The 25,491-nt window shown below is 40.9% G+C and overlaps 1 protein-coding gene across 7 annotated transcripts; it reads right to left on the bottom strand.

The window, feature by feature from the left end:
• Positions 1–91: 91 nt before the first annotated feature.
• SPATA5L1 (spermatogenesis associated 5 like 1) lies at positions 92–25,491 on the bottom strand. 7 transcript variants are annotated; one of them, XM_032343596.1, is made up of 9 exons: positions 24,310–25,487; positions 22,400–22,585; positions 13,796–13,954; positions 10,595–10,804; positions 9,446–9,670; positions 7,004–7,007; positions 4,486–4,616; positions 3,290–3,415; positions 92–396 (listed from the first exon to the last, which is right to left on the bottom strand). In XM_032343596.1, exons 1-9 carry the CDS (start codon positions 25,402–25,404, stop codon positions 229–231), a joined length of 2,304 nt encoding a protein of 767 aa, XP_032199487.1. In that variant the 5' UTR covers positions 25,405–25,487; the 3' UTR covers positions 92–228. The 7 variants fall into 7 exon arrangements, 6 of the variants coding, with proteins under 6 accessions (XP_032199487.1, XP_032199485.1, XP_032199482.1 ...); XM_032343594.1 differs by lacking the exon at positions 7,004–7,007 and having other exon boundaries at positions 9,478–9,670; positions 24,310–25,491; XM_032343591.1 differs by lacking the exons at positions 3,290–3,415; positions 7,004–7,007 and having other exon boundaries at positions 9,478–9,670.

Below are 25,491 nucleotides of genomic sequence, written 5' to 3'. Positions count from 1 at the left end.
CTATTTCTCTCTCTGCCTGTCACTCCCCATGGTTGTGCTCTCTCTGACAAGTAAAATCTTTTCTAAAAAAAGTCAACATACATATACTTTCTTCCCAAGTTATGATATTTTAATATGCTTTTTAGCTTATTAGGTATAAAGTCTCTTATTTACAGGAAACTACACAAACTCTAAAAGTGCGAAGTTGCAAACCACAGGGCAGTTAATCCTTGGTCAGGGATATAATGGTTATACACCCTCTAAGTTAGAAAATCCTGGTTTCTGAAATAAGTTTTCATATGAAGTCAAATCCTCATGACTTAAGGATGGCTTTATAGTCCTCAGTGATTTTATAAAGTGCTCTTGCTTCACTGTGGTTGCTTCTAATCCATTTTCTTGCAGAGCCAGCAAGGCAGCCTATAAGAGACAAACAACAGGAAATAATTAATGTGCTTCTTTAAAAAAATTTTTTTTTAAAGATTTTTAAAAATTTATTTTAGAGAGAGAACACAAAGGACGGGCAGAGGGAGAGGGAAAAGCAGACCACCCCCCACAACCTGCTGAGCAGGGAGCCCGATGTGGGGCTCGATCCAGAACCCTGGGATCATGATCTGAGCCAAAGGCAGCTGCTTAACTGATGGAGCCACCCAGGTGCCCCACCATTTATGGTAATACTTCAAAATCTGAGGGTAAAAAGGTCAATCCCACTTCTTAGAATTCCCATATTCATGACACTATAAAATTAAAAAGTTAAGTAAGGTAATTTTAATAAAATTAAGTTTTATTAAAAAAATGAAAAGTTGTCTTAACAAACCACTTCTTCTACATTAAATTCTACCCTTAAATGGGAAAAAAGAAATAGCAAGTTGCAGCAAAATATACACAGTATGAGCCCATTTATATATTTAAGGATGAGAGACTATTCTCCTGGCCTTACAGTAGGTGTGTTTGAACAGGACACAGCACTGATCACAAAGCATAAGACCAAACACATTCTCTGTAACTCTGCATATATATGCAGATATATATATATATCAGAGGTAAGTACACATATGTACTAACAGACATGTACAAGACTATTCATAGCTGAATTTGTAACAAAAAAAGTAGTTTGGGTTACTTTTTTGCTATAAATTCTGTTATGAATAATGTTCAAAAAAGATGGATGAATGCTGCAGTATATTCCTAAACTAGAATATTACAAAGTGATGGAAATGCGCGAACTACCCCTATATGCAAAACCACAGATGAGTTTCACAAACTTTTTTTTTTTTTTTTTTTTTAAGATTTTATGTATTTGACACACAGAGATAGACAGTGAAGGAATACAAGCAGGGGGAGTGGGAGAGAAGAAGCAGGCTTCCTGCTGATTAGGAAGGCTAATCAGCAGGCCCCTGGGTGGCTCAGTGGGTTAAGCCACTGCCTTCGGCTCAGGTCATGATCTCAGAGTCCTGGGATCGAGTCCCGCATCGGGCTCCTGCTCAGCAGGAGCCTGCTTCCTCCTCTCTCTCTCTCTGCCTGCCTCTCTGCCTACTCATGATCTCTCTCTGTCAAATAAATAAATAAAATCTTTGAAAAAATAAAATATCCTTGGGGCGCCTGGGTGGCTCAGTTGGTTAAGCAGCTGCCTTCGGCTCAGGTCACGGTCCCGGAGTCCCCGGATCGAGTCCCGCATCACTCCATGGGGAGTCTGTTTCTCTCTCTGACGTTCTCGCCTCTCATGCTCTTTCTCACTGTCTCTCTCTCAAATAAATAAATAAATTCTTAAAATAAATAAATAAATAAATAAAAAATAAAAGAATAAAATATCCTTTAAAAAAAAAAAAAAAAAAAAAGGAAGGCTAATCAGGATGGGAGGCTCCATCCCAGGATCCCAGGATCATGACCTAAAGCGGAAGGCGACACTTAACTGAGTTACCTAGGCGCTCCCTTCACAAACATAATCTTGAGTTAAAAAAGCAAATATAGAAGTATATATAGTCCTATTTATATAAAGTTCAAAAGCAGACAAAACTAATCTCCAGTGCTCTAAGTCAGGAGTGTGGTTCCCCTTTGGAAGGAAGATTGGGAAAGCCCCAAGAGGAGCCTCCAGGGCACTGATAACGTTCTCTAATTAAACAAGTGTGTTCATTTTATGTTAATTAACTATGCCCTGATGATCCGTGCATTTTTCTGAACAGCACATTTAATAAAAGTTTATGGAAAGGGAAACACCTATGATGGCTTCTTTTGGTTTCAAAACAAAGTCTAAATCTCTTAAAATGGCTTACAAGGACCTGTGTGATCTGGCCACTGTCCAGCTCCGTAGTGTCATGTTATCTCTCACTCGAGTCACCTGCACATTTTGTTCCCTTGCCTCAATGCCACCCCCAGTTCCCTCCCTTAGCCTACCTCTCTCATCATCCTTCCAATTTCCCCTTACACATGCCTTCTCTCAGAAAGCTTTCTCTGATGCCCCCAAGCTGGGTCCATGTCCTTCCCAGGTGCTCCCACAACACCCTAAACTTCCTGATTCACTACATATTTTCAACTGCTAATGCAGTATGACAATTTGCCTCTCTGCAACCTGCCATAAACCTGTAAGCTTGGGAAGGGAAAGAAAAGGTCCCTATCTGTTTCACCTTATACAGTGTTTGCCACACAGGATGTCTTTCAGTAAATGTTGCCAAGTGAATGAATGCAATCGTCCCTCAGAATAATATACTGCTCAAAATATAACTTTAATAACTAATGATGAATTGTACTGGTCATGCAAGCATGCTTAAGGATGACCTTGAGAAAAACATGTACTAGCAGCAGGCCTCTGGTGGAGGGGATGATACACGCCCTTGAAGCCAAGCAGCTGGGGATGCCCGCCAGCTCAGGGCGGGACACCATCTGCTTCCCTTTTTCCCTGTCTCCTGTACCTCAGAGAAAGCCTGCCATTAAGGTAATCCCTTTAAGTGTGCTAGCACAACTACAAATCCAAGCTGTGGACCAGACACACCTTACTTTTCTTCTTATTTACCTAGTTTACCTCTAAAACTTGTGACCAACATCTGACTCACGTTCCTTCTTGTTTACGTACTAGACCTATGGCTATTGTACAACCTTCTTTCTTCTCCTTTGTTGCTACCTTGTATCTAATAAATACTGGACTGAGGAGGTGTTTGGGTGACAGTCCTTCCAGCTGTTGTCCCCTGCTCCCTCTCTCTTACAGCTGACTAGTTTGTGCCTCATTCTCCCGTGTGCCGTTAGGAAAGTGGCAAATGAAGAACTGAATAATTGAAGAAATACTGTCAACCATACATTCCCTCACTAATTAACTTACTTCTTTGCAAAGATTTCCAAGATCAGCACCAGAGAAAAAACAGGTTTCTGCTGCTAGGTTTTCTAAGGAAACATCAGGCCCCACTGGCATGTTTTTTGTATAGACTTTCAAAATAGAAAGCCTACCCTGGAAAAAAAAATTAAGAACAATATGTTTATAATCTTACAACATTTATGTTAGACACAAATCTATACTAAAACATTTTAAGTTAGTGTTTCCTGTCATACTGCACCGGAAGTGTATATATTTAATAAACAGAATCATTTCTGAAGAGGTAAGAAAGAGGAACTCAGTGGCTCATATGATAATGGCAAAAATTACGTGATTAATTTTAATATTTTTAAAATTTTTAGCGGTGCCTGGGTGGCTCAGTGGGTTAAAGCTTCTGCCTTCGGTTCAGCTCATGATCCCAGGGTCTTGGGATCAAGCCCCTGTTGGGCTCTCTGCTCAGCAGGGATCCTGCTTCCTCCTCTCTCTCTCTGCCTGCCCCTCTGCTACTTGTGATCTCTGTCAAATAAATAAATAAAATCTTTAAAAAATTTTTTCTTTTAAATAGACAATTGTAGATAAATTTCTTTTAGAAACAGGAGTCCCTATTTTGGGTACAAATAGTGTTATCAGACATGGCTTAATAAGCAAAAACATGAATTATCTAGACACGATTTAAAAATAAATAGTATTTAATTTTTAAATTTTATTTATTTATTTATTTTTTTTAGGAAGGAAGGAAAAAGTTCATCTTTGTTTTTAACCATTCCCTGCCAGTGGCTGTGGATGTTAAGGGCAAAGATTTACTGATTCTTAGACTATGGATACATTGTATAATCTCTCTAATCTCAGACCTTCCCACTGTAAAATAAGGATACTGATGCAAATCATCTCCAAAATGCTTTTAACACTTTGGGATTCCTCCATTCTAGTTGTAACAAGCTTGGTATTTTGAGTCTGCCACACAGTGAAATAAGGTAATACTTTACTTATAGGCATATGTTTCTCTGAAGATACGCCTCGAGGATCTGGCAAAAGCAGATCAAAATTATGATTTTATGAAGGACATCAAGCAAGGGAAGACTGCAGAATCCAGTTTAAGACACATACATATATATTTATCTTGGAATTCAATTCTGTTAGGCTCCTTAAAGCTCAGATATTGATCTGTTCAGAATCCACAAAGATTAAACATATACAGTGATTACCTTTTCATCTGGAGGTGGAATATAAATAATCTTATCTAATCTTCCAGGTCTTAACAAGGCATCATCTAACATATCAGGTCTATTTGTTGCAGCAACAATCATGACACTTCTGTTAAAAACTTCTTGAAACTCTGAGGAAAAACACCAACCCAAAGTAATGTCAGTAAGCTGGCCAAATTATAAATCAAATGGTCCATTTATTTTTAAATAAGCATATTCTTTTCTTGGGACTGAAGTGCTTATACCTCCTATCCAGACCACCTTCTTGATATCAATATATGCTAAAACAAATTATTAATCAAAGAACTACATTGTGTGTGGTGAAGGGAGTGGCCGTCCTTTAGGGACATCTGTCCACATGAGAACCAATGGAAAATCTTATACCACCACAGCAGAGAACACCTACTGAATGCACCTGAGCCCCAAAGAATGATTATAACCTAAGTGGATGATTTGAAAAGACAAAGCATATGACTAACAGGTGGAGATGTATGGTTATGAATCACTCTGGCTCTCATGTCCTGCGAGAGAGAATTACTTTGCTTTTTATTTATTTTTCTCTTGAAAGGCAGATATATGACAACATAAGCTGCAGATGTATAAATCCTAGATAAAGGTAAGAAATATAGAAAAGCAGCCAGAGCAAAGCCATACACACATTGAGCATTCAAAATTATTGAACTCCCAGCAAATAAAAGTTCAGAACCAGATGGCGTCTAAGTGAATTCTATCAAACATTTAGAGAAGAGTTAAAACCTATTCTCAAACTATTCCAAAAAACAGAAGAGGACGGAAAACTTCCAAAATCATTCTACGAGGCCAGCATTACCCTGATACCAAAAACAGATAAAGATAGCACAAGAAAAGAGAATTAAAGGCCAGTATCTCTAATGAACATTAGATGCAAATATCCTCAACAAAATACTAGCAAACCAAATTCAACAATACATTAAAAAAAATGACTCATCATGATCAAATGGATTTATTCCCAGAATAAAAGGGTGGTTCAATATTTACAGATCAATCAACATGATACATCAATAAGAAAAAGTTTGATAACCATATGATCACTTCAAAAGATGCAGGGAAAAGCACTTGACAAAGCACAACATCCATTCATGATAAAAACCCTTAACAACGTGTAGGTTACAAAGGGTAGGTTTAGAGGGAACAGACCTCAACATAATAGAGGCCATATAAAAAAACCCCACAGCTAACATCATAGTCAATAGTTAAAAGACTGAGAGCTTTTTCCCTAAGGTCAAGAGTAAGACAAGGATGTCCACTCCACCACTTGAATTCGACAGTGCTGGAAGTCCTAGCCACAGCACTCAGACAACAAAAAGAGGGGCGCCTGGGTGGCTCAGTTGGTTAAAGCCTCTGCCTTCGGCTCAGGTCATGATCCCAGTGTCCTGGGATCGAGCCCCGCATCGGCCTCTCTGCTCAGCAGGGAGCCTGTTTTCCCCTCTCTCTCTGCCTGCCTCTCTGCCTGCTTGTGATCTCTCTGTCAAATAAATAACTAAAATCTAAAAAAAAAAAAAAAAGAAAGACATCCAGAATGGCAAGAAGAAATCAAACTTCCACTATTTGCAGATGAGATGATACTATATACAGAAAACCCTAAAGACTCCACCAAAAAACCACCAGAACTAACAAATGAATTCTGTAAGGTCACAGGATACAAAATCAAGGTACAGAAATCTGTTGCATTTCTACACATTAGTAATGAGGCAGCAGAAAAGAGAAATTAAGGAAAGAATCCCATTTACAATTATATCAAAAATAATAAAATACCTAGGACTAAACTCAACCAAAGAGGTGAAAGATCTGTATTGTGAAAAGTATAAAACAGCAATGAGAGAAATCAAAGATGACATAAACAAATGGAAAGACCGTCCATGCTCATGGATTTGAGGAACTACTCAAAGCAATCTACAGATTTAACGCAATCCATATAAAAATACCAAACAGCCTTTTTCACAGAACTAGAAAAAACAATCCTAAAATTTATATGGAACCATAAAAGACCCTGAATAGCCAAAGCATCTTGAAAAAGAAAAAAAAAGTTGGAGGCATTACAATTCCAGATTTCAAATTGTATTACAAAGCTGTCGTCATCAAAACAGTGCGGTACTAGCACAAAAACAGACACACAGATCTATAGAACAGAACAGAAAGACCAAAAATCAGCTCAGAAATGAGCCCACAATTATACCGCAACAGATCTTTGACAAAGGAGTTAGGAATATGCAATGAGAAAAAGACAGGCACTTTCAACAAATGGTGTTGGGTAAACTAGACAACAAAAACACAAAAGAATGAACTTTCTTGCCTTAAAAAAAAAAAAAAAGATTAATGTATTTATTTGAGACAGAGAGCATGTGAATGGGTAGAGAGGCAGAGGCAAAGGAAGGAGGAAAGAATCTTTTCAGATTCCCCACAGAGCTCAGACCCCCACACAGGGCTCAATCTCATGACCTGAACATCATAACCTGAGCTAAAATCAAGAGCTGGATACCTAACTGACTGAGCCACCCAGGAACCCTGAACTGGACCACCTTCTTTCTTTTTTTAAATTTTTTTGTTTATTTATTTGCCAGAGAGAGAGAGAGAGAGAGAGCGAGCACGCACAAGCAGGCAGAGGCAGAGAGAGAGAAGCAGGCTCCTGTTGAGCAAGGAGCCTGATGTGGGACTTGATCCCAGGACTCTGGGAGCATGACCTGAGCCGAAGGCAGCGGCTTAACCCACTGAGCCACCCACGCATCCCCTGGATCACTTTCCTAAACCACACACACAAAAACCCAAAATGGATTAAGGATCTAAATGTGAGACCTGAAACCATAAAAATCCCTTAAGAGAGCACAGGTAGTAATTTCTCTGACATGAGCCATAGCAGCATCTTTCTTGTCTCCTGATGCAAGGGAAACAAAAGCAAAAATAAACTACTGGGAGACTACATTAAAATAAAAACCTTCTACACAGCAAAGAAAATAATCAACAAAACTAAAAGACAACCTACTAAATAGGCAAAGATATTTACAAATGACATATCCAATAAAGGATTAATACCCAAAATATATAAATAACTTATATAACTCCATACACAATAATCCAATTTAAGTATGAACATCTCTCCAAAGACATACAGATGGCTAACAGATACATGAAAAGAAGCTCAGTATCACTCATCATCAGGGAACTGCAAATCAAAACCGCAAGGACGTATCACCTCACACCTATCAGAATACCTAAAATAAAAAACACAAGGAACAACAGGTCTTGGTGAGGTTGTAGAGAAAAAGGAACCCTTTTGCACTGCTAGTGGAAATGCAAACTGGTACAGTCACTTTGGTAACAGTATGGAAGCTCCTAAAAAAATTAAAAACAGAAGTAACCTATGATCCAGTAATCGCACTACTGGGTATTTACCCAAAGACTATGAAAACACTAATTCGAAGGGATATATGCACCCCGATGTTTACTGCAGCATTATTCACAAGAGTCAAATTATGGATGCAGCCCAAGTGTCCATCAATAGATGAATGGATAAAGAAAATGTGGTGCGCGCGCGCGCACACACACACACACACACACACTCTGATATTACTCAGCCATAAAAAAGAATGAACTCCTGCCATTTGCATCATGGATGGCTCTAGAGTATAGTATAATGCTAAGTGAAATAAGCCATTCAGAGAAAGACAAATACTGTATGATCTCACTCATATGTGGAATTTAAGAAACAAAACAGACAAAGGGGAAAAAAGAGAGTGAGAGACAAACCAGAAAACACACTCTAAACTATAGAGGACAGAGAGGAGGGGAGGTGGTAGGGTGGGGGAAGAAGTAGGTGATGGGGATTAAAGCGTACCCTGATCTCGATGAGCACTCAATAATATATGAATTGTGGAATCACTATACCATACACCTGAAACTAATATAATACTGTATGTTAACTACACTGGAATTTTTAAAAAAATTCTTTTAAACTGAACTGAATAATCAGAGTGGTTCTCCAGTAATGTGATCTCTCAAAGTAGTGAATTCCCTGTATCTGCAAGTATTTTAGCAGAGGTTGACTAATCACAGTTCAGATACTGTAGAAGGAATTCCTGCATTATGACAAAATTTGATTAGAAAACCTTAGGGACTCTTCAAATTCTAGTGTTCTAGGTTTTTAAGAAGCTGTAAGATTCTCCTTCCACGGAATGATTTTTCAAATGGCAAACAAGATTAAAAAAACAAGCAAAGAATAAAAGAAAAATTAACCACTGGAAAACTTAAGGATATCAAATTCTACCTAGAAAGAGACTCAGAAGGGAGGAAGGGACTTCCAAAGGTCATTTTAATTTTATTGTAACTAAGGAAACCCATTCCTCAAGAAAATTATAAGTTTTAAATTACTAAGATCAGGGGCGCCTGGGTGGCTCAGTGGGTTAAAGCCTCGGGTCGTGATCCCAGGGTCCTGGGATAGAGCCCCGCATCGTGCTTTCTGCTCGGCAGGGAGCCTGCTTCCTCCTCTCTCTGACTGCCTCTCTGCCTACTTGTAATCTCTGTCTGTCAAATAAAAAAAAAATAAAAAAAAAAAATTACTAAGATCATTGGTAATAACAATGTTTTGTTTTGTTTCATATAAAAATTTTTAGAAAGGGATGAACACTGGTTCTACAGGAAATAAAATTAAGAATCAACTCCCTTTTCTATTAGCAGTATGTATAAAATTATTTTTCTAAATCTTAGGAAAAATGAAATTTATTCATATATATTTAAGATAACTTACTATAAAATTTACCTCCTTCCTAGCCAAATCACAGTTTTTAGGTCTATAGATATCCAAATACAGTCAAGCTGAAATTATGTAACTTATTCTATGAGATGAATCCAGCATAGGAAAAGCTAGGGTATATGCACTGTATTTAATGCTGGCCTGGGTTTTGGGCATTTTCTGGCTAATAAATACCTCTTCTTTTTTTTTCAGCTCCTTGTATTTACCCTGTTGATCTGATTTACTTCCTCTTCTCTCTGTAGTCTTTAGTCCCACACCATCTAATTCATTTAGAAGAACAGAAAGAACACGTTCTTGAACATTACATTCTGTTTTGCTGATGGATCGAGAGCCCAAGATTGAATCAATCTCATCCAAAAACACAACTGCTGGAGTATTTGCTCTTGCTTGTCGGAATACCTTTGGTCAGGAAAATAAAATTATTGAAAAGCCACACATTATTTAATATTCCAGTGAATATATGCTTTCTGCATTACTACTTATAATTTTTAAAATATAAAGAGAGAAAGTGCTAAATGTCCAAGAACTAGGGAATGAATAAATAGAACAAGAAACAATGCAGTATTACATACAGGTTAAAAATTGTATTTTCAAAAAATATTTAATACTATGGGGTTTTAATAGTGATAATGATTGGGGCGCCTAGGTGGCTCCGTGGGTTAAGCCTCTGCCTTCAGCTCAGGTCACGATCCCAGGATCCTGGGATGGAGCCCCACATCGAGCTCTCTGCTCAGCGAAGAGCCTGCTTCCTCCTCTCTCTCTGCCTGCTTGTGATCTCTGACAAATAAATAAATAAATAAAATCTTTAAAAAAAAAAAGTAAATGGAAGTGATGATTAAAAAACCATGATAAAGATATAATCTACCCTCAATTTTTATTTTATTTTTTAATAAAGATTTTATTTACTTATTTGACAGAGACAGACATAGCATGGGGAAATACAAGCAGGGGGAGTGGGAGAGAGAAGCAGGCTTCTCAATGAGCAGAGAGCCGGATGTGGGACTCGATCCCAGGACCCTGGGATCATGACCTGAGCTGAAGGCAGATGCTTAACTGACTGAGCCACCCAGGCACTCCATAATCTACCCTCAATTTTAAAAGAAAAACAAAAAAATGAAGCAAACTCACCAAAATGTTAACAGTAAGTAGAGAGATTACAAAGGATTTCTTATCTAACACTTTCCTATATTTTCTATAAAAATGTATGTAACTTTTCTAATTAATAAAAAGGCCAGTAATATTTTTAATAACTAAGGTTTATCCTTAAGGCATGCCAAGAAAATTCAAAAGGACACTTATTTACATGGAGGAAAATAAACAAACCTGAGACAAGACTTTTTCTGAGTCTCCAACGAAAGGAGAAAAGAGATCAGCACCGCTCACGGAAACAAAAGAGCAATGACAGCTTGTGGCCAGCGCCCTGACCAGGGTGGTTTTAGCACATCCAGGGGGACCGTACAGGAGAACTCCCTTTGGTTGTGTCAGGCCCATCCGGATAAATTCCCGAGGGAATTTTAGAGGCCACTCAATACTCTGCAGGTACACAAAAAGAGATGGTATACAAAAAGAGACAGTTATTTTAGAATAAAGATTAAACATCACAAATAATTCAGTCAATTCATTTGTTTACTCAACAATTCTTAGGTATCTGCTTTGAGCTGGAAATACAGTCCATTCTTCTTGCAGTACCAGTGCTCTTATAACCTAAGTCAGGTCATATCATATCCTACTTAAAATCCTTCAATGACTTCCCATCAGAATTAGAACAAAATCCAAATCCTTCCTACAGTGATTACAAGGCCTTACATAGCCTATTTCCCAAACACCTCAGTCTGTTCCTATCTCAGCACCTCTGCTATTCTGTCTGAACACTCCTTCAAGTTCTGTGTGGCCACTCCTCATCATTCAGTCTCAGCTCAAATGTCATTTCCTTGGAGAGGTCTTCACTAACCACTCTAAAGCAGAACACACTCTTCCTGCCCCCCACCCCACATTCTCCCAGCCACTCTACACTACTGCCCATCTTTTACTTTGGGAGCCCTTAATCATTCACTAACTGTATTTATTTTTCCATGCTGAGTTTGTCATTCTGCTTCTGGTAGAACATAAATAAAGTTCACTCTAAATAGCCACATAGGGGTGCCTGGGTGGCTCAGTGGGTTAAAGCCTCTGCCTTTGGCTCAGGTCATGATCCCAAGGGTCCTGGGATCTAGCCCCACATCGGGCTCTCTGCTCAACGGCGAGCCTGCTTCCTCCTCTCTCTGCCTGCCTCTCTGCCTGCTTGTGATCTCTGTCTAATAAATAAATATAATCTTTAAAAAAAAAAAAAAAGCCACATACAGAATGTCACCTTCACCAAGCTGGCGCTCCACAAATTTTAACTGAATAGTAAACAGGTCTCCTGTATCTCTGAGGTAGGTGATTTTATTATCATCATAATTTTACAGATGCAGACGCTCAGACTTACAAAAGTTAAGGAACTTGCCCAAGTCTTATTTCTAGTGAGGCAGAACTGAGAACCCCAGGCAGTGTAGATCAAGAAGTACAAACTCTTAACTACTGCCTATCTACAAAAAAGGCTAACATCCCTGGACCATGGGAATCCAGATTTTAGTTGGAGAGACAGAATTGTAAACTCACAATGAGACCAGCGAAAGGCATTCCACAGAGAAAGAACAGTATGCAGAGACACATGAAACTCTAATTCAGATCATCAGTAAGCAGGAACAGAGGGGAGAATAAGGGAAGCAAGGAACAAGAGAATTGAAGTAGAAGGAGTCAGACTGTGTTGCACCTTGAAAGTTTTAGTTAACACTGAGGAAGCAGTATGGAAAATGGACTGGAAAGAAAGAAAACCAGAGGAGAAAGACCAGTTAGGTCTCTTGCAATGACTCAGACTACAAAAATAATAAAGCCAGATGTGTCACAGGCAGTGGCAATGGTGTCAAAGGGATGGACTTGAAACATAAAATGTAACTCTTTTATGTAGGGACTATGCTCTAAATCCAGAGGGGAAGTTACACATACATAAGACATGACCCATGATTTAGAAGATAGGTTTCTTTTCTTTTCTTTTTTTAAGATTTTATTTATTTATTTATTTGAGAAAGAGAGCATGCATGGGGAGAGGAAGGAGCAGAGAAGGAGGGAAATGGGGAAAAAAATCTTAAGCAGACTCTGCACTGAGCACAGAGCCCAATATGGGGCTTGATCCCAGGAATGTGCTGAAAATAAGTCAGACACTCAACTAGCTGAGCCACCCAATTGCTTCTAGAAGACAGGTTTCTGACTTAGGACACAGGTGGCTGTCTGTATTCAGAGATAGGGAATCCAGATATGGAGGTGGGACTCATTAGGTGAGTTTTGGACATGCTGAGTTTGAGATCCCTGTAAGTTACCTGGTAGGCAAGCAGCTAAGCAATTCTGATGATCAAAAGAACTATCTGCACTGGATATGAAGATTTTCGAGTTAACAATTTTCAGGGGGCAGTCAAAGCCCTGGATATTAAGATCATGGGCTCACAGAACACAACAAGAGGCCTCCTGGGAACTTGGAGCACTAACATTTAAGGAATGGAAAAGAACGTTCAGAAAGGCAGAAAAGCTTAACATCTCAAAGTTGAAGAAAGAGCGTTTACAACAGAAAGGTGTGGCTAATCTCTCCTGTACTTCCTGAAGATTAAGTGAGACAATGTATGTAAAAAATTAGGGAATATCACAAATGCACTGATCCATGGACACAAGGATTCTATGATTCAGTGTAGAAACAGCTTCTAGTTAAGATGAATAAATTATAATGATACTTATAAATCAGTCTTTTATACATACAGTCAGAGAAACCTAATTCCTTTCGGCAGGATTACTTGAAGGTAAATTAACAAGATTAACTTCTGAAACTGAAATGCCAAGTGACAGCATCTGGAGAGTTGTGTCCTTAAGCATCCACAGTGAGAACAGTAGCCACCCAGGTCATACTGTGTATTGTAATTTTGTGCTTTTACCAGTCCCAGGGCAAACTCAGGCCTACAAACTAAAATTCTGTATTTTACTACACACAAACTAAGAACTATTTTTACATTTTTAAAGGCTCAAAAAAAATACTTTGTGACATGTGAAAATAATGTGATTTCAGTGTTCATACATAAAGTTCCACCAGAACACAAATACTGATTTTGCATTATCTATCACTGGTGCTGTGGCCTTAAGACAGAGCTGGTGGTTGCAATCGACACTGGATGGCCCACAAAGCCTAAAATATTTCCTCTCTAGCCCTCTACAGAGAAGTCTGCTGACCCCTTTCTACATGATAAAGCCTTTAAAGCAAAAACAAGCAAAACAAGTGTGAGGTAGGAAAGTATGCAAAATGGTATTTGATGCCTACTGAAAAGGGTTCCTTGGATTGTGATGATAGGATGTATGACCGATGGCAGCAAGATAGTCTCAGAAAGTATCATTTGTCTTCATCATAAAAGTGATACATTAAACCCAACCATTCTACTGGCATAAGGGAACGCTCTAGATCACCTGTTTTAACTTCAGTTTGACATCTTCAAGGCCACCAATCTGCTCCCAGCCAACAGGCTTGATGTCCATCAGTCCAATGATATTTCGAAATGATGAAGGTTGAATCTTTTTAAAAGCTTCAAGGAAGTCTGCTTCATCAACAGCTGGGCTGTCCTTGTTCTGAAGAAATATGCCCCAAAAGCAAAATTAGACCAAAAATTACTTGGGCCTTTTTTGTGCTACAGGAGCAAAATTATTTATTTTTATTATTATTATTGTTTAAAGATTTTGTTTATTGGGTGCCTGGGTGGCTCAGTTGGTTAAGCAACTGCCTTCAGGTCAGGTCATGATCCTGGAATTCCAGGATCAAGTCCCATGTCAAGCATCCTGTTCAGCAGGGAGTGTGCTCTCCCTCTGACCTCCCCTCTCATGTTCTCTTTCTCTCTCATTCTCTCTCACTCTCACATAAATCAAATCTTAAAAACAGACACAGTGACAGGGTAACACAAGCAGGGGTAGTAGGAGAAAAAGCAGGCTTCCCGCTAAGCAGGGAGCCTGATGTGGAGCTTGATCCCAGGACTCTGGGATCATAACCTGAGTTGAAGGTAGATGCTCAATGACTGAGCCACCAAGGTGCCCCCACTTATTTCTTAAAAAACAAACAAACAAAAAAACACCCCTTCTTTTGAATTTATAAATCTATAAAGATAAATCTTTATAAATATAAATGATATATATAAATAAATATATAAATGATCTTATAAAAGATTATCTTAAAAAAGATAAATCTTGGGGCGCCTGGGTGGCTCAGTGGGTTAAGTCTCTGCCTTCGGCTCAGGTCATGATCTCAGGGTCCTGGGATGGAGCCCCTTGTCAGGCTCTCTGCTCAGCGGGGAGCCTGCTTCCTCCCCTCTCTCTGCCTGCTTCTCTGCCTACTTGTGATCTCTGTCAACTAAATAAATAAAATCTTAAAAAAAAAAAAGATAAATCTTTTATCATTATAAAAAAATTTTACATATAGAAGACAAAAAAATTAAATGTCTCTTCCCCCAGCTCTCCCCACTATTCATCTCTAGAGGATGTCAACCGTTTCCTATGTACTCCAGCAGTACATAGAACATCCTTTCAAACAGATACATAAGCAGGACTCTACTATACAAATTAACCTGCACTCTTTTTCACTTATATTAGAAATCTTCTCCTATCAATTTAGTTCAACCTAACTTTTTTTGACAACTGCAAAAGACACTGTGTATGAATGTACCATAATTTAACTGCATCCTTCTGTTGAACACTGGATTGCTTCCAGTCTTTTGTTATTAAAAAAAAAGATACAGCTGAAAATGTTTGTGCACATATTCAAGTATTTTTATATTTCCTCCAAGTAGAATGCACATTGACGATTGTGACAGGTATTATCACACTGCCTTCAAAGCTGCACCGCTAATGTAAAGCTCTTCTTCCCATACCTCTCCAGCACGGGGCATTACCAAACTTTTAAATGTTTGCCAGTGTGACAGAGGAAATGGTACTATTATACTAATTTCTTTAATCAAGAGTGAGGTAGTGGCACCGGGTGTCTCAGTCGGTTAAGCATCTGCCTTTGGCTCGGGTCATGACCCCAGGGTTCTGAAATCGAGCCCCATGTCAGGCTCCCTGCTCTGTAGGAGGCCTGCTTCTCCCTCTCCCTCTGCCCCTGCTTGTGTTCCCTCTCTCGCTGTGTCTCTGTCAAATAAATAAATAAAATCCTTAATAAAAAAAAAAAAAAGAAGAGTGAGGTAGAGGGAATATGGAATCAGAAAATCATTTTTACAATCACATATAGTAAAAGCTGCTCAGGGCAAGAATCATCCACAGATGTAAGACAAGGGTAGGGGAAGTTTTACAAGAACCATGATCTCAAAGGGCCTCCTCATAATATTTCTTTTAGTTGCAAAGGGAAAAATAGCAGCTATACAGTGGAAAAATGGGACAAAACCCTGACTGGTTGATCGTATCAATCACCAATTATGGACAGCACCAAGGAGGGGCAGACAGACAGCTTGGGCCTTTACATGTGATACCTTAAGAAGGATACCAATATTTATGGAGTATCCCAAACCAGAATGTGTAACCTAAAAAAAAAAAACCTAAATAAACCTATGAAAAAATATTAGACAAACCCGTATTTAGAGACATTTTATAAAATCATGGACCTACATCCTTAAAAACTGTCAATGTAAAATATCTCTTAAAAAAAAAAAAAAAGGGGGGGTGGGGGCAGGGGCACCTGGGTGGCTCAGTGGGTTAAAGCCTCTGCCTTTGGCTCAGGTCATGATTCCAGAGTTCTGGGACTGAGCCCCACATCAGGCTCTTTGCTTGGCAGGGAGCCTGCTTCCCTCTCTCTCTCTGCCTCTCTGCCTACTTGTGATCTCTGTCTGTTAAATAAATTTTTTTTTTTTTAAGATTTTATTTATCCATTTGACAGAGAGAGAGCACAAGCAGACAGAGAGGGAGATAGAAGGAAGCAGGCTCCCTGCTGAGCAGAGAGCCTAATGCGGGACTCGATCCCAGGACCCTGAGATCATGACCTGAGCCGAAGGCAGCGGCTTAACCCACTGAGCCACCCAGGCACCCTTTTTAAAAAAAAAAAGGGGGGGGGGTTGCCTGGGTTGCTCAGTCGTTAGGCGTCTGCCTTCGGCTTAGGTCATGGTCGCGGGGTCCTGGGATTGAGCCCCATAATAAGGCTCTCTTCTCGCGGGGAGCCTGCTTCCTCCTCTCTCTCTGCCTGCTGCTCTGCCTACTTATGATCTCTGTCAAATAAAATCTTAAAAAAAAAAAAATGGGGACACCTGGGTGGCTCAGTTGGTTAAGCATCTGCCTTTGGCTCAGGTCATGATCCCAGGGTCCTGGGATCGAGCCCCACATCAGGAGCCTGTTCATCCCTCTGCCTGTGTCTCTCTCCCCCTCTCTGATGAATAAATAAAATCTTAAAAAAAAAGAAAAGCTGGGGCAACTGGGTGGCACAGTCAGTTAAGCTTCCAACTCTTGGTTTCGGCTCAGGTCATCATCTCCACTGTGAGATCAAGCCCTGTGTCAGGTTCTGGGCATGGAGCTTGCTTAAGATGATCTCTCTCGGGCGCCTGGGTGGCTCAGTGGGTTAAGCCGCTGCCTTCGGCTCAGGTCATGATCTCAGGATCCTGGGATCGAGTCCCACATCGGGCTCTCTGCTCAGCAGGAAGCCTGCTTCCTCCTCTCTCTCTGCCTGCCTCTCTGCCTACTTGTGATCTCTCTCTGTCAAATAAATAAATAAAATCTTTAAAACAAAAACAAAAAAAAAAAGATGATCTCTCTCCTGCTCTGCACCTGGCCCCGCATACTTGCTCTCCTTCTTTTAAAAAAAAAAAAAAAAAAAAAAAAAAAAAGCTAAGGGAGAACTATAGATTAAAAGAAACTAAAAACTAAACATGATGTTATCCTGAACTAGATCTTCTACTAGAGGGAAAAAAAAAACCCAAAAAGATAGAGACAACTACCAAAATCAGAGTATGGGCAGTAGAGCTGATGTTTTCTATCTGTGCTAAATTTCCTGAATATAATGATGATACATAGCCATACTGTGGTCTCGTATGGGGACATACTTTTTCTTAGGAAATGGATAATGGGTTATGATGTATGCAACCCATCCTCAACTGATTCAGAAAAAGTAATGTGTGTATACACATACATTTAGAGAAGAGAGAGAGAAAGAGTGAGTGATAAAACTGATTTGGCAAAACGTTAAAAACTGATGAATTTGAATGGAGTATTTAGCAGGATTTCTCTATTTTGCAACTTTCCCTAAACTTTTTAATTATTTCAAAATAAAGAGTTAAAACTGAAAGAGATTAATTTTTTTAAGATTTATTCATTTATTGTTCACTTTTGCAGCACATATTTCGAAGATTGATTTATTTATTTTAGAGAGAGCGAGCGAGCATGTGGGAGAGGGAAGGAGAGAGAATCTCCGGCAGATTCTGCACTGAGCACACACGAGGAGGGGCTCGATCTTATATCCCAAGATTAGAACCTGAGCCAATACCAAGAGTCGGACAGTCAGGGTAGCCCCTGAAAGAGACTAATTTTTTTTTTTAAGATTTTATTTATTTATTTGAGAGAAAGAGCACAAGCAGGGGGAGGGGCAGAGAAAGGAGGAGATGCAGGTTCCCTACCGAGCAGGGAGCCCCATGCAGGACTTGATCCCAGGACCCTAGGATCATGACCTGAGCTGAAGGCAGCTGCTTAACCGACTGAGCCACCCAGGCACCCCAAGACCAACTTTTAAAGTAAAGTTGAGAATTTTTCATGTTTACTAGCTATTTGTAATGCTTCTACTGTCTACTACCTATTCTTATTTTATTACCCATTTTCTCTTGGATTGTTGGTCTTTTCTTACTGATTTGTGAGAATTCTTTATCATCAAGGTTACTGGTCCTTTTGTCATGGGCCAAAAGTATTTTTTCTAGTCTCTCTTTTATCCTGTCTTTATTATTTGGCCATCCCCAAATAACCAAATTAAATCATTTCCTTTTTGACCATTAGGTTTTATGTTATGTTTAGAAAGGCCGGGGACACCTGGGTGGCTCAGGTGTTTAAGTGGCTGCCTTCAGCTCAGGTCATGATCCCAGAGTCCTGGGACTGAGTCCCACATTGGGCTCCTTGCTCACTGGAGAGCCTGCCTCTCCCCATGCTTGTTCTGCTCTCTGACAATAAATAATCTTAAAAACAAAACAAAACAAAACAGAAAGGCCATGTTTAGGGTGCCCGGATGTTGCAGCTGGTTAAGCATAGGGCTCCTGGTTTTGGCTCAGGTATTGAAATCAGGTTTGTAAGATTCAGCCCTGCCTTGAGCTTCAAGATCAGCATGGAATCTGCTTAAGACTCCTTCCCTCTGAACCCCGCACCTCGCACATTCTCTCTCTCTCTAAAATAAATGTTGAAAAAGTCATCTTCACTTTAAGATTATATTTTGGAGGATCTTTCTTGTAATTTCTTTGATCATTCTAGTGAAGCAGATTTTTTGTTAAAAACTGCTTATATTTAAAATATTTTTATTATATTTAAGATTTACCCTCATATCAAATTCTAACCATTTAATTGTCAAAAAATTCCCACTTTTTTTTTTTTTTTTTTAAGATTTCTCTTATTTATTTGAGAGAGAGGAAGAGAGAACATGGTGAAAGGCTGAGGAAGAAGCAGACTCCCCACCGAGCAGGGAGCCCAGTGTGGGACTCAATCCCATGACGTGAGCTGAAAGCAGATGCTTAACTGAATGAGCCACCCAGGCGCCCTCCAAAATTCCCATTTTCAACAACAAACTATATTATCCCATTTACCTAAGATTATGTAAGTGCATATATACGTATAGAGCTATTGTGAACAACGTTCCTAAAAACTGTAATCTCTGAGAGGTACATTTCAGGCAATTTTTATTTTATTTTTTTTTTCTAGTTTAACTTCTCATAAAGAGCACTATTAAATAATTTTTTAAAATAGTGCTCCCCCCCCCCAACTACTAGCAGTATTAGATGTCGGGTACCTAGACACTAAGTAACACTAAGATCACTTACATGTACATTAATTCACTTGACTGTCATAACCCTTCCAAGCAGATAAAATTCCTTCCCCTCTGTGTGTATATGTATATATACTAAACAATAATTCTAATCCTTTAATGGGAATTCACAAAAAGCTGAACAAACTTTAACATACCCCTTGTCTGCCCTGGTAGCAGCAACAGCCCCTCAGGTATCTGAGGGAAAAAGAAGAAAAAGATGAAGCCAGTACCTTCCCAGGTGCCTGTCCCTTCTTCCTTTTGGCCTTTATTCCTTCCACTTCCCTTGGTTGTTTATGAACTCAGTCATCACTTGTGGTAACTATGCCTGGGCAGGCCCCTCCTTAAGTAGCAGCTGGCTGGTCCACCTAAGCCAGAGTGCTTAAGGTTAACCCTGGAACCTCAAAGCACAGGGAATCCTAAATGTAATCTTCCTTCCCAGCCCCTGGTATTCTCCTCCTCCCTTCATAAAGCACAGAGTCTCACACCTCTACACATGAGAAGTACCATTCAGTGTTCAAGCAGCTTAGGTTCTACACCCACAAGAGAACGTACAAGTTCATGTAACTTCTTCTCCACCTTCTATATAGGTGTAAAAATAAATGGAAGTGAGAAAGGATGTCAATTATGTAGGTAAAAAAGTTTCAAAACTTTGGATGATAAATCATCCTTTTATAATTTAAATAAACTCAAATTGGTTTTTAAAAATTCTAAGATCAAAGGACAAATTTAATGTTGTAATAGTTACAAAAGAGATTGAAAACTTCATCTCAAAATCCTCAAGGTACTAAAATTTTTTTTTTTTAAAAAGATTTATTTATTTATTTATTTGACAGAGAGAGAGAGAGAGAGAGAGATCACAAGTAGGCAGAGAGGCAGGCAGAGAGAGAGGAAGGGAAGCAGGCTCCCCTTGAGCAGAGAGCCCGATGCGGGACTCGATTCCAGGACCCTGAGATCATGACCTGAGCCGAAGGCAGCGGCTTAACCCACTGAGCCACCCAGGCGCCCCTAAAATTATTTTTTTCTAAAGGGATTTAGGGATTAAGGATTACTCATTACATATAAGGTGAAGAGATTTTCCAATGCACAGTGTTGAAAATTATTATATTTAAGCTAATATTCTAAATATTTTTTTAAAGAGGTAGTCATGAATTAAAGATTTCAGTGTCAAAGACAAATTTAAAGATTCCATTTATTTATTTGAGAGAGAGATAGCAACAGAGATAGCAAGAGCACGAGCAAGGAGGAAAGGGAGAAGCATGGGGAGCCCAACACGGGTCTTGATTCCAGGACCCGGAAATCATGACTTGAGCTGAAGGCTGACACTTAACTGACTGAGCCACCCAGGTGCCTCTTAAAGACAAATTTAAATAAAAATTCCAGGTGCCCAATCTTCTTCTGGTTAGAAAAGGTTATCTTCCCCACAAAATATTTAGTTTTTAACAAGAAAGGAAAAACAGATGCAATTAGAACACAGTATTTCTGTGATCCTCTCGCCCAAAATGCAAAAGCCTAATCAAACTATGAGGAAGTAACAGTCAAACCCACACTAAGGAGGAGTCTACAGAATAAATGACCTGTAGTCTTTAAGTTAGCCATACACCTGGGTGGCTCAGACAGTTAAGCAACCAACTCTTGGTTTCAGCTCCGGTCATGAGCTCAGGGCTGTGGGATCCAGCCCCACATAGGGCTCTGCACTTAGCACAGAGTCTGTTCTGTGCTCATCCCTCTCCTTCTGTTCTTCTCCCAGCTCCCACGTGCTCTCTCTCTCTCAAATAAATAATAATACATAAAATCCTTAAAAAAATTAAAAATTACAATTAAAATGTAGCGATAAAAGAAAGATTAAAGAATGGTTCTAGATTAAAGAATACGGGGCAGACTGGGTGGTGCAGCTGGCTAAGCATCTGACTCTTTGTTTCAGCTCGGGTCATGATTTTAGAGTCCTGGAGTTGAGCTCCATGTCGGACTCAGGGATCTGCTTGAGATTCTCTCTCCTCCTTCTCTCTCTGCCCCTCCTGCTCATGCTGTCTCTCTCTCTAAAATAAATAAAATCTTAAAAAGAACAATAAGAAATCATGGTAATTAAAGGCAATGTGTAATCTTGGGTTACTATTTTCTTTTTTCCTTTTAAAATTTCTGCTATAAAGAAATTAATGGGGGACGCCTGGGTGGCTCAGTTGGTTAAGCGACTGCCTTCGGCTCAGGTCATGATCCCGGAGTCCTGGGATCGAGTCCCACATCGGGCTCCCAGCTCCATGGGGAGTCTGCTTCTCCCTCTGACCTTCTCCCCTCTCATGCTCTCTCTCTCTCTCTCAAATAAATTAAAAAAAAAAAAAAAGAAATTAATGGGACACAGTGAAACTTGGATAAGGTCTATAGATATTAGGTAAAAGTACTGTGTTAGTGTTAATTTCCTCATCTTGATAATTGTACTGCGGGTAAAGTCTTTGTTTTTAGAAGATATACACATTAAGATTTTAAGGCTAAAGGGCCATCATGGTCGCAGTGTATTCTGAAATGTTTCACACAAAAAAATATACATACATAAAAGAGATTTATCTATATGTAAAGTTATATAAAAACACAGATAAAGAGAAAAAGATAAAGTAAAACTGGTCAAGTGCTACATTTGTGGAATCTGGGTAAAGTATATACAGAAATTCTTTGTACTATTTTTGCAACTTTCTCTTGGTCTGAAATTGCTTCAAAATAAAGAAAAATTAAAAAGAAAAATGTTTGACTGTTCTCGGGCCACAATGTCTTTTTCCTGGCTGCTCTAGGCTTTGGCACTAGGGAGTTACTGTGGAAATGAGGGAGCATGCCCTGACAGACCTGGGAGACTCAGTCCTCTATCCCCACCTTCAGTCAAATGCTAGTCCCAGGAAGGTGAGATATAAAAATATATGTAAGAAAAAAAAAAAAAAAGGAAAAAACAGCTGTGGAAGTTATCACAAGTTGCAAGAAAATGTACTTACTACTTGTTTTAATCCCCAAATTCGTTATAGTAATGAAAAGATCAACATACAGGCTCATACATCATTTCTTCCTACCTTCTCACCATGAAGGAGAGCATGCAGGGCAGCCTCCCTACAGAGTGCAGTCAGGTCTGCACCAACATAGCCAACTGTCATTTCCGCAAGGAGGCTCAAATCGACATGACTGGAGATGGGCATCTTTGAGGTAATCACTTGGAGTATTGCCTTTCTTTGTTTAAGTGTGGGAGTCCCAATGACAACCTGTATGTAAAGGAAAAAAAGAAAAATTAAAGTTTCCACAGTTTAGAATATTATGTAGTATTTTTATCCCCTCAAATGTGTTTAACTGGGTAAACAAATTTGGAAGCATAACTATGTACTCTTAAGAATACCACACTCTCAATATATTAAAATCCTAATTTTCCAGAGTAGTAACCATGGCTAGGTAGTTGCATAATGAAAACTACATACAGATCTTCCTGAGTTTAAGATGGGGTTGCATCCCAATAAATCCATTGTTTGTTTGTTTGGTTGTTGTTTTTTTTAAGATTTTTTTTTTTTTAATTTGACAGAGACCACAAGCAGGCAGAGAGGCAGGCAGAGAGAGAGGAGGAAGCAGGCTCCCCATTGAGCAGAGAGCCCGATGCGGGGCTCAATCCCCGGACCCTGAGATCATGACCTGAGCCAAAGGCAGAGGCTTTAACCCACTGAGCCACCCAGGCGCCCCCCAATAAATCCACTGTAAGTTGGAATTACAGTAAGTGGATAATGCATTTAATATACCTACCCTACTAAATATCACAACTGAGCCTAGGCATCTTAGATGTGCTCAGAGCATTTACATTAGCATATGGTTGCGCAAAACCATCTAACACAAGGTCCATTTCATAAAAAAAAGTTTTGACTATTCATAGAATTTACTGAATACTGTACTGAAAGTGAAAAACAGAATGTTTGCATGGGTATAAAATGGTGGTCAATATGTTCAATGTTTACCCTCCTGACCTCGTGGCTATCCAGCACCATGAGAGCATTTACTGCATATTGCTAGCCTGGCAAAAGATCAAACTCAAAATTCAAAATATGTTTTCTACTGAACGCATATGACTTTCAGACCATCGTAAAGCTGAAAAACCACCAAGCTGAACCACTGTAAATTGGGGGCCCTCTGTAATTCATTTAACAACATTTTGTTATTTTTATAAAAACTTGCCAAGTTCTGTGAGCCAGGGATGCAATAGTATAGCAGATAGTCTAGGTCCCTGCCCTTAAGGATTTTATTCAGGAGACAAGTACTAGATAGTACAAAAAAGAAATGTGATCAAGTTCTGCACAGATTAAGCTGAAAGTGTGCAATTCTCATCTCCTCAGAATCTTAACACAAAGTTTAAACATCACTTAATCACTATTCAACCTATTTAATAAAGGATCAATTTGGGACTAAAGCTTATAAAATAAAGGACACCTTTGAATACTCAATCCTCCTGGCAACTCAGGGAGCACTTGTGGGTAACTTCTCACCTGTGGGAGAGGATGCTAGCGTCCTGACAAGGAATGAATAAATCCGGAAGAGTTATTGCCTGCTTTGTTTTAGTTCTTTCGTGCCTTCTCCCTTTTTATTTCGAAAACTTATTTCTTGAGGCTATCCTACTTTAAATAAATTCTTACTCCAAATCCACAGGAGTTCAGTATGCTTACAGCTGACCTAGTTGCCTTAAAAACTAACATTACTGATTATACTCAACTTCGGGTCCTGCACAAAATTAATCTCTAAAGGCTACCTTGCTTCTCCCAACAATCTGACTCTGGGGTAAAACAGGTGCTGGATCACAGATCGCACAAGGACAGAGAACGTGTTCTCTGCATTACAAAAAAACCCCACTCCAGTCTGACCGCCAAACCTACGTGGCCCTCGGGGCAGGCAACCCGAGCCGGAAGAGGCCTTGGTTGCAGGGACAAGGGGCTGACAGCCCGGGCCTATTTACCTCTCGGTCAAACCTCCCCGGTCGGCGCAGCGCTGGGTCTAGAGCGTCCGGCCGGTTGGTGGACGCCACCACCACCACCTCGCGGTCCCCACTGATGCCGTCCAGCAGCGTCAACACCTGGGCCACCACGCGGCTCTCGGGCGCTCGGTGTGGGCCGCCCCGCCGGGGACACAGGGCGTCCACCTCGTCCAGAAAGAGGAGGGTGGGTCTGCGGCTGGCCAGCTCCCGCGCGCGCTGGAAGACCTGCCTCACGTTCTCCTCGGTCTCCCCCGGCCGCGCGCCCTGGAGCGCGGGGGCGCTCACTGCCAGCAGCTCCGCGCCCGCTTCCCGGACCACGGCCCGCACTAGCTGAGTCTTGCCCACTCCGGGGGGACCCGCCAGGAGCACCCCGCGAGGCACTGCTAGCCCCAAGGCCGCCAAGGTGCGGGGGTAGCGGAGCGGGAGGAGGAGGAGCTCCCGCAGCGAGTCGGCAGCCTCCGAAAGACCCCCGAGGGGCACCTCGGGCTGCCGTTCCGCTTCCGACGGAGGCACCGAGCTGAGACTGATGCGGGTGCGAGGGGTGACTCGCCCGGCCGGATCCGGGCTGGGCGTCCCCCCGACGATGTGAAGCGCGGCCACGGGGCCGGGGGCCCCCGGTGGAGCGGCCACCACGTGGCCCCGGGAGACCGGTCGGTTCCGCAGAAGCTCGTGCGCCGCCTCCAGCACCGCGGCTGGGTTCAAGGCACCGGGTGCGCCCGCCCGCTCCCGCAACACCGGCCACACGGTGAGAAGCCGCAGGGACGGGCAGGTCACTAGGCGGAGGCTGCTTAAGCGGAGACTCCCCCTGAACCTCGAAGCCCCCAGAGCCGTCCCGGGGCTCGCACACTGCGGATCCAGTTGCACAAAGCCGTCTGCTCCGTCCCGCCGCAGCCAGGCGGTACAGAGACAGGAGCCGCCGTCAAGCAGAGAGATGTTCACCGCCGAGCCCAAGTGTGCGCCCAAGGCGCGGAAGGCAGCCGGGCCCAGGCGGCAGCGCTGGGTGCCCCGGTCCCTAGCGTCTACGGGTAGCACCTTTAAGAGCGGCTCTTCGGGAAAGGAACCGGAGTCCGGAGCCATTGCACACACGAAAAGCCAGGCCGAGGAAAGTGGGGCAAGAATTCCATCCGGTCGGGAAAGGCGGGTACACCGCTCTCCGCGGCCGGA

The sequence above is a fragment of the Mustela erminea genome, chromosome 5 (assembly GCF_009829155.1).
Source record: "Mustela erminea isolate mMusErm1 chromosome 5, mMusErm1.Pri, whole genome shotgun sequence".
Lineage (NCBI taxonomy): Eukaryota > Metazoa > Chordata > Mammalia > Carnivora > Mustelidae > Mustela > Mustela erminea.
The sequence above is the reverse complement of the archived record's forward strand: the minus strand, read 5'-3'. Positions and strand labels throughout refer to the sequence as shown.

Coding starts and splice junctions, on each gene's coding strand:
- SPATA5L1 (XM_032343596.1), bottom strand. CDS start 25,404: ATGGCTCCGGACTCCGGTTCCTTTCCCGAAGAGCCGCTCTTAAAGGTG. Junction 9,671..10,594: donor CAGAAAAAGTCTTGTCTCAG/GTTTGTTTATTT, acceptor TCCTGACCAAAG/GTATTCCGACAAGCAAGAGC. Junction 3,416..4,485: donor TTCCACCTCCAGATGAAAAG/GTAATCACTGTA, acceptor TTTTTTTTCCAG/GGTAGGCTTTCTATTTTGAA.